The sequence below is a fragment of the Condylura cristata genome, unplaced genomic scaffold (assembly GCF_000260355.1).
Source record: "Condylura cristata isolate star-nosed mole 26May11 unplaced genomic scaffold, ConCri1.0 scaffold00032, whole genome shotgun sequence".
Classification (NCBI taxonomy): Eukaryota; Metazoa; Chordata; class Mammalia; order Eulipotyphla; family Talpidae; genus Condylura; species Condylura cristata.
Genome location: NW_004567133.1, coordinates 5,277,440 through 5,286,721, shown reverse-complemented (window position 1 = coordinate 5,286,721; position 9,282 = coordinate 5,277,440). Strand labels below are relative to the sequence as shown.

General features: G+C 42.7%; 1 protein-coding gene across 4 annotated transcripts; it reads right to left on the bottom strand.

Annotated features, from left to right (window-relative positions):
- Positions 1 to 223: 223 nt before the first annotated feature.
- TMEM219 (transmembrane protein 219) lies at positions 224 to 9,073 on the bottom strand. 4 transcript variants are annotated; one of them, XM_012732054.1, is made up of 6 exons: positions 8,975 to 9,073; positions 7,784 to 7,982; positions 7,510 to 7,699; positions 2,712 to 2,941; positions 1,204 to 1,360; positions 224 to 325 (listed from the first exon to the last, which is right to left on the bottom strand). In XM_012732054.1, exons 2-5 carry the CDS (start codon positions 7,946 to 7,948, stop codon positions 1,223 to 1,225), a joined length of 723 nt encoding a protein of 240 aa, XP_012587508.1. In that variant the 5' UTR covers positions 7,949 to 7,982; positions 8,975 to 9,073; the 3' UTR covers positions 224 to 325; positions 1,204 to 1,222. The 4 variants fall into 4 exon arrangements, with proteins under 4 accessions (XP_012587508.1, XP_012587509.1, XP_012587507.1 ...); XM_012732055.1 differs by having other exon boundaries at positions 7,784 to 7,985; positions 8,975 to 9,065; XM_012732053.1 differs by lacking the exon at positions 8,975 to 9,073 and adding an exon at positions 8,782 to 8,962 and having other exon boundaries at positions 7,784 to 7,985.
- Positions 9,074 to 9,282: the final 209 nt, after the last annotated feature.

The window sequence follows — 9,282 nt, the reverse complement described above, 5'->3', positions numbered from 1 at the left end:
TAATTATCAGTTTTATTTCAAAGACGAAAACAAAACAAAGTGACAGAGCTGAGACCAAAAGCGGGCTTTTCAAAACAACGTCAGAAGAGTTGAAGTAATCTGTGTCTTAGTCAACCTGTATCCCAAACTAGGGTGTCAACAAGGAAAAATTTCCCCAAACCTCCCAAATCTGTCAACCCTAAAACCCCCAACTCAATCCAACCCCCAAAAACACCCTGGGAAACAGTGGACAAAAAAAGCCTTTTATTTCCCCCCACAATCCAGCTTTCCATTTTTTGTAACATCTCTTCCAACTCAGAACCAAGTCCAACAAGTGGATTCACACCTGGAGAGAAAGAGAATTTTAAAATCAAGGCAGGTCAGAAGACTCTTGTGGGAAGATTTGGCGTGGTTGTAGAAATTGAGGAGGCCCAGGAAGTGAGCCCTAGAGAGTTACAGGCACCCATCCCTGTGAGTCTGACCTCTGGAGCCCAAGATAAACTAAAGACCTGGAAACTTCCTTTGCTAAGGAAGTTTCAGGAACTTCAGGAACTTCCAGGTCTAAGAAAGACGGACCAAGTAGGTGACTTGAGGAATGGGACCCAGTCCTGAGCAGAGCTGATCTTGACTATCCAGTTCCTCTGGCCAGAGCCCTACCCCTGGGTTTTTCCAACTTGTCCCAGGGCACACAGCTGAAGCTGAAAGCAGCTTAAGAGCTGTATAGGGAATGTGTGAGGCTGTGTTCCTCTAAAAATCCTGTTAGAATCAACTTTTTCTAAGTGCAATGGTGGCTAACGGAAAAGAGAAGGTTCACATAACGAAGTGCTAGGATGCATAGTATGTGCTTTGAACGTGAGTACCATCATTATATTCTTTTGAGCTGTTCAAGATAAATTTTATAAATTTTGCATCATAAAACTGAGTCAGAATTTCAGACACATATGATTCATATCCAAGATGTACTATCAAATTTGAACCCTCTTAACTCACCATTGTTGCCCAAAAGATTAAATGTAAACTATGGCTATGGATAATTTTTAAAACAAAATGTCAACCAAAATAAATCAACCACAAAATAATATCAAAATGAGTCCAATCTTTATGAAATATTCCACCTATATAAAACAAATAAAATCAAATCACAATGTTTAGACAATACTCTACCTCAGTTACAACTGCCACCCCAACCCCTTACTCCCTTAGTACTGGGGCAAAGAACCTTACCTGAGAACAATATGGGAACTCAGAGTCGGGTTCTAGACCAATGGGATTCCCGGCGTGGGTGGAAGCACACAGCAGTGAGACAGCAGAGAAGGCCACAAAAGAGAAGCAGGAAGGAACCCAAGACCAGCAGCCTAGAGCCACACAGAGCCAGCTCCTCCTAGGGATGGGTACAGGGAGGGAAGTAGGAATCATGTAGGAAGATCCGGATGGTGGAGAATCTTCCCTAAGGAAGACGCATTCCCCACAGCCCACGGGCTAAAGAGAGAATGGCTATGAGGGAGAAGGTTTTCCTCTAGGAAGCAACCAAAGGAAAGATGTTATTTCCATACAAGTTAATGTTTTTCTCAATGTCTCCAGTACTTTCTTGTCCAGTCATTGAATTACACCCCCAGAATGACTTTATGAAACAAAAAGTCACCATTATCCAAGCAGACCAGGTCTGGAAACCAGGATCTTCTCTGGTTCCAACTTCCCAAGTCATGATCCTCACTGAGATATTTTTAAATGTGAGGGAAGAATCTGCAGCAGCCTCCTCACTGTCTCCCTCTCCTGTCTAGCCAGGCTCCTCTGCCCAGCACCAGGGCTCTCATGGCCTTCCATGTTAACTTGTAGCATCTTAACATGTCATCCTGGTGCCCTGATCAGGCCCATGCACCTCTCTGACTTCTTTCCCAAGGTCACTCTTAAGCCCTCATGGAGCACATACCAGAAGGCAGAACACTTCAATCCCTAAGTCATCGCTCCGCTCTGAACCCCCCTGCTGCATTCTTCCCAGATCTTCCTTGTCCATCAAGGACCATACAGACAGGGCAGAATAAGCCTGGGCAGAAGTTGCTGTGCTGCCTCGGCCACTTAACCAGTTGTGTGGCCTTGGGGCAATTCACTCCCTCTCTTTAAGTCTGTTTCCTCATCTGTAAAATGGGATAATGGCTACATCAAAAGGCTCTTTTAAGATCAAACGTGATAATGAACCTGAAAGCACTTTGTACTATATAAACCAATGTACACAATTCCCTTTCTTAAATAGCACCTTCTCTGTGAAGCACTCTCCATAAATGTTCAAGTTAGGGTTAATTGCTCCTTATTTTGTGTTTGCTTAACACTCTGCTCACATCTCTATGATAGCAATTGGCTTATTCTGCCTCTTATTACAGCCTCTGAATTCCTGTGAGGTAGAGATCATGTTTTATTGTATTAAAGACAATAGTTAATAGTAATAGATGTCATTTGTCAAATCTCTATTATGTACTGAGCACTGCACTGGACTCTTTACATTCGTTCTCATTTACCCTTGTCTGTTGAATTAGGAGACAGTATCATGTTTTCCAATTTACAGATGAGGAAATTGAGATTCAGAGAGGCTCAGATGCTTGCTCAAGGTCACAGAGCATGCCAAGCAGTACTATAAAGCCTGTACTTTTTTTTCTAGGTAAAACTGCCTCTAGAAGTCCGCGAGACCCAACATTCAGGATGGCAGTCTATGAAGACATGGCAACATGAAGCTTTACCGAGGTGAGAAGCTTGGTGAGCACAAGGCCTTCGTGGCTCCAGACTGGGACACAGTCCGCAGTCATCCTAGGGCTCAGGGTGGCATTTCCTGCTCCCTCCTCTGAGCAGGATATGGGAGGCTGGCTGGTGGGCAGGATTCCTGGAGCAGCACTAAAATATAGGCAGGTTCCTGGAGTCCTTTCTGAGGTCACTCTGGCTGTAATGAGGACCACCTCTTTAGCATAAGATCCTATTAAAGGGAGAAGAGATGGGAGAAAATGAAGGGGGTGGGAGGTGGGAGTCATCCATTTTAAACTTCTATTCATTCCTAAGGCTTCCTACAATGCCAAGTGTTTGGTCATTGATTCTACTCTGAAATAGTCTATGTAACATCATTTTCATTGAGAAACAAAAATAGTTATGAATTAATATAAACAAAGTTACAATCAATAAAACGATCATACAAATACTCAAAAGGTTTCAGTAAAACTAAGGTAGGTACACACTGATGATGACAGTTTCAATAAACTAGCTCATCCTTTTTAAAATAGTAGGTTTCCACTAGGTACCAAAAACAATTTAGAAGTTCATACTTTCTTTCAAATTACTGGGAAATAGAGGGTCTCTCAGTCAGTAGCCGTGGGACAATTTCCACTTGTGGAACAAAAGATTCCTATCTCAAATATAAAATACAACCCAGATGTATTAAAGAACTATACAAACAAACTAAAATGAAAAAGAACAAAAGATCAGGGAAAATAAAGAATATTTTTCAATTCTAAAATGGGAAATGCCTTCCACAAAAAGACACAAAGCTAAATAATCTTAGCCTCAAAAAAAAATTAAAGGCTTCTATCCAATGAAGGATAAGTTAATCAAAGTCACAGATTGGTCAAAAATACCCATAATATAGTTAACAGGCAAAAAGGTTTTCTACCCAGAATGTATTAAGATCTTCTAAAATCAAGACAATAAAGAGAAACAACAAGAGAAACAAGCAAAGGATCAGGACAGAAAATTCACAGGAAACTTAAGTATGGTCAACAAACATGTAAGATATTTCCCCTCATTTCAATCAAGACAAAGTAAATTAAAACTATCAGATAATTCCTTTGTCTCTTAAACTGGTAAAAATTTAAAACTCTGATAATAGCAAGAGTTTTGGGAGAGATGAGGAAATGGGTAGTCTCAACCGATGACAGTTTTTGGAAGACAGTTTCACTGATCTGTCCAATGGGGCGTGAGAGGATGCCCACTGAACTCAGGGCAGTAAGGAGGACTTTTACCTCTGTATGTATATTGAAAAAAGGTCCATACCCTTTGATGCAGTAATTCCACTTGTAGAAACTAATCCTAAAGAAGGATTCAAGAGGAAAATGCAAAGCATATGCAGCTGTTCACTGTGACTTTATGGATCGATTCATATCCATTATATCCAAAGAAAAATGTTCAGACCGCATACTGATATGGAAAACATAATGGCCTAAGTCAAAAAAGAGAACTACCAACCATACACATTATGATTACAACTGAGAAATGTACATCTTAAATTTTGTGTGTGTTCCCCTTTCTTCTAGGTTCCCCAAATTGAATCAACCACCAAGTACTATCAATCTCACACTTCTAATGTCTCTCTCAAGTCAATCGCCTTATTTCACGTTACTGTGTTAGCTCAGTTTCTTCTCATCTTTTTATTATCCATTCCTAAGTAGTCTTCCTGCCATTGGAAACAATCCTTCCAGGCAGTCAGCCAACAAGAGTGTCATCTTCTGAAAAGAGCAACAACAAAATCCTACAACTTTCCCAATGAAAATCTTTTGAGTTTGCCAAAGTACTGGATAAAGTCTTTGGGTTGGCACGTAAGATTCTCCATCGGATTCTATGTGCTTCTTCAGCGGTATCTGTCACTCATTCAACACCTTGCACCCTGCACCAGTGACCCTTGAGTGCGGTCATGGTTCTTATGTACATTCTTTTGTATATGCTCCTCATGTCTCAGTTCAAGCACTGTACCCTCCCCTCAACCCTTAGTTCAAGTAGTGTATCCTTGGAGATCCTGTCTTCACCAACTCGTTTCCACAGACTTCTGCATATGGCCACTCTAAATGTGATCTACTTTACATGCTGAAAAGTACTTATTTCTGTTCACATGTGCAGCTTTGCTACACTGCAAGCAATATGAGGCTACGACTGGCCATGTTTTACAAATCTCTGTATTTCCCATGCTTGGTACCTAGCAGGTTTTCAAAAATTACTGCTTAGATGGTACAATCATAAGTGAGTTTGCTTTGATGTTATTACTCTATAACTATTATAAGAAGAATAGGGCATTATAAGAAGAATAGGGAAGCAGAAATGGGTAAAGCTGATCCTAAATTTCATATGGAAATTCAAAAGTTCTAGAATAGCTGAAATAATTTTTTAAAGGGGGACCAAGTTTGGGTTTGAATTCTTTTTTTGTTTTCGGATTTTCCACCAAAGTTATAGTAATTCAAACAATGTGACACTGGCATAAGGATATAGATCAATGGACTAAAACTGACATTTGTAAACAAGCATACATCTACTTGTCAACTGATCTTCAATAAGGGTGTCAGAACTATTCCATGGAGAAAAGCAGGTTTCTCAATAAAATGTGCTGAGGCAAATGAATAGCCAGCTGAAAAAGAATGAAGTTGGACCTTATACACAAAACACATACAAAAACTAACTCAAAATGAATTGTAGAACTAATATAAGAGCCAAATCTATAAAATTCTTAGGAGAAAATATAGGAAAAAATTTTACCAACATTGATTTAGGCAAGGTCTTCTTAGATACGATATTAACAGCACAAGTAATAGAAGAAAAAGTAGATAAAATGAACTTCATCCAAACTAAAAACTTTGTACTTCAAAGAACTCCATCAACAAAGTAAAAAGAGAAACTCCCTGGTGGTGCAGGGGTTAAAGACAACATTCTCAAACTAACTGCAGCACTAGTTTGATCCCCAGCTGGTCATGCAGATAACCCACATGGCACAGCAGACCTCTTCTGTCTTTCCTGCTGCTCCCCTCATTAGTGTATTTCAATCTATCTGCCTATTCTGTTTCCCATTGTCTCTGGTGAATCCTCTCACCCCACGATTTCTACACCTCTGGCCTACACCCAGTTCTTGTATGCATGAATGAATCTTTTTTTTTTTAAAAAAATGAAATGATAGTCCAGAGAATGACAGGAAATACTTGTAAATCATACATTAGATAAGAGAATTCTACTGAGAAAATATAAACAACTCTTTCAATAATTAAAAGGCAAATTCCCCAACTCTAAAAATGGGCAAAGGCTCTGCATAAATTATTTCTTCAAAGAAGATATACAAATGGACAATAAGTACACACACACAAAATACTCACCAGCCACCAGAACCACAGTGAGATACCATTTCACACTGTCTAGGATTGCTGTAATCAGAGAAACATCTAGCAAATGTTTGTGAGGATGTACAGAAATTGGAACTCTCATACTCTGCTGGTGGGTATGTATAAAATGATGCATCCACTTTGGAAAAGAATATGGAAGTTCCTCAAAAGATTAAACATAGTTACCATATGGACTCAGCAATTCCACTCTTAGTTATATATACCCAAAAGAAATTAAAATATGCAAAAACTTGTACATAAGCGTTCACAGCAGTATCAATCCTAATAGCCAATGGAAGCAATTCCAATATAAATATTTGCACAATGAATGTTATTTAGCAATAAAAATGATACACTGATATATGGATGAACTTGAAAACACTACGCTAAGTAGAAAAAGCTAGTCACAAAAAATCACATGTGATGTGAAATAGGCAAATCCACAGAGATGGAGAGTGATGGTCCAGAGCGAGGTGATTAGGAGAAAAAGAAGGAGAAAAAGAGGAGTAACTGCTAATGGGGACAGGATTTCTTTTTGGGGTAATGAAAATGTTCTAAAATTGATTATAGTGATGGCTACATGCTTTTGTGAATATACAAAGTCCATTAATAATAACAACATGCTAATTTCACATCTGAAGTGGGTGACTTTATGGTATGTGAATCATGGCTCAATAAAAACAGGAAAAATTGTCCCAAGTCTGTATATATCAGACATCTTCCTTATTCTCATTCTTGTGACACATACGTGTACACCCAGACATAAAGGACCTACCTCACCACCACACATACACACACACAAACACATACAATTTAGTGGAGGATCTTAGAAGGTGAGTGTTGGAAAGGAATTCAGAAGTCAAGAGGACTTATGTTTCTCTCCTCCTACTTCAGCTCTCCACTTCTTTAAGGAATCTGAGGCCAAATCTCATGCAGGAATTAATGACACCCACTAACTCGCTCTCTCACTTGTCATTTTCCCAGAAGACTCTAAGCAATTTGAGATTGGGTGATGTCTTAATTTTTTCTGTACCCTCTTATGACACATAGAGCTGTGCTAAGAACATAGCAAGCACTCAAGACACTAGTTTAATGGAACAAAAGGTGCTTTGCTGACATCCGGAGGAAAAAAAGTGCCTCGAAGAGAATGCTGTAGAGATGATTAAGAATGAGAAAGAACATTAGGTCCTTTCTAGCCCATCTTATCACACTTCCAATGGCAGAATCAAAGACTCTCAGAGCTGGAATTGGAAAGAAACATTTATAGAGAGCGGATCTTCACTGAGAGAATCTAGTCCGTATCACAGCAGAAATGACCAGGGCCCAGATGTGCCCAAGTCACCAAATTGGTAAGGCTGGAGGCAGGGCCCAGCTCTGAGTGTTCTGAAGCCCAAACAACAGTCTTCCCTAGTCTCACCTTTTAATCCCATCTGACTACCCAGGACCGTGGCTTGAAATGTCCGGGTCTTGTTCTTGTATGGTCCATCTCCAAAGTTCAAGGTGGTCAGTAAGCCCACGACGTGAGACCCATGCCACTTCCCTGTGACTGTCTCATTTAAGGGGCACAGAGTCAACTGACCAAAAGATCTCAAGAAGGAGACCCAGTCCTGTGTGCAAAAGGAAGGTGGGAGAGAGGTGAGAGATTAGCACAAGAGCAGCCCCAACGTAAGAATAAGCAGGAGGGTACTTACCTGAGGAACGTCAGGGCTGCGCAGACCGGTCCTGTGGGTGAGGAGGAAGCTGCCAAGGCCCAAGCCAGAAAGGCCAAGAAGGAGCAGGATCAAAGTAGCGCACACCAGAGGTGGGTGATGGGCCAGACAGAGGTGCAGGTTGTGCCCAGCCTGGCAGCTGCCCATGGGGAGCAGAGGGGTCTGGGCCTCCAGAGAGAGCCTGCTGAAGAACAGGGAGGGAGAAGTGAAGGAGAGCAGTCAGAGGGCACTTACCCATTTTATTCAAAGGGAACCACCCAGAAGTCAAGGGACTTGCCCAAGGCCACATAGCCGGTTAGTGGCACAACCAGGACAAGAATACTTGAGCACAGGTCTCCAAGTATTTATTTCTGTGCGCCCCTCAATAAATGTTTGCTGCATTTCACTTCTGAAGTAATCAAAGAGGAAGCAAAGCAGAAAACACTGTGCTGGAAAAAGGAACTCAAAAAGAAGAATTCATGGGAGAAAGATACTCAGGAAGTAAGTTATTCTGGGGCTAGTTTTTGGCTGAAGAACAGTTCTTCCAAAAGGAAGAACCTGGCTTTGAAGCTCAACTGTTCACTTTGCATCCCCCTGCCATTCAAAGGTTATGTGAGAAAAATGATCTCTTTGTGGGCATACAATTGTGAAACTGGGATTCTAGGAAAACCACTTAATTGAAGATAATCGTGGAAGATAAAGCAGCTGGCACTGTATTTGACTAAGCAGGAACTCGACAGCAACCCATTTCCTTCCTATTTCTCAGTGTCATACTGACCCTCAGACCTAAGTAAGGCAAGGCATAAAATACTGGGGAATACTGAGGTTAGGGGACTTTAACAGGAGCAGGAGGGCCCGGCTCTGAAGCCAGTCCTGTTTCCAGGTGGTCTTTGCTACAGCGCGAGGAGCGACGCCTGGAAAAGAACATCTGAGAGGCGAGATAAACACAGGAGGTAGAGGGAGGAGGGCTCCCTAGAAATGCAGGTGTCACAAATGCTCACCCCTGCCCTGCTTCCCGTCCCGGCACATCTGGAAAGGAAGAAAAGGCAGGAAGGGGAAGGGCAGAGCCTGAGGGTCAGCGGCTGGTGCAGCATTTGGGCCTCCCCACCCCCCCAGAGCCCCTCCAGCAGGAACTCAGCACCCGCATCCCTTCCCGGCCTGGCAGCGTCGGGTTCGCCCGCCGCTAGCTCTCACCGCTGGGGCCGGGCGGAGGCCGGCGCCCCCCGCGACGTCACGCGTGGGGCCGCGAAGGGGCGGGGTCCGTGCTCCCCCCACCCATCCTCACCCCCGCGGCGGGGACTCGCATGCGCAGTGCCCACGTGGGCGCAGCCTGGCCGCCCCAGGTCAGCGTGCGGGCGTACCAAGAGGCGATGCAGTGCAGGGGCAAAGGGGGAAGAGGGACCCCCGCCGGGGCGAGTAAGGCGGAGCCAGGCGAGGGAGCGAACGCTAGCGAAATTGCAGCGGCGTAACTTTCCCCTTTGGAGAGGCCCCGAGAGGATTTT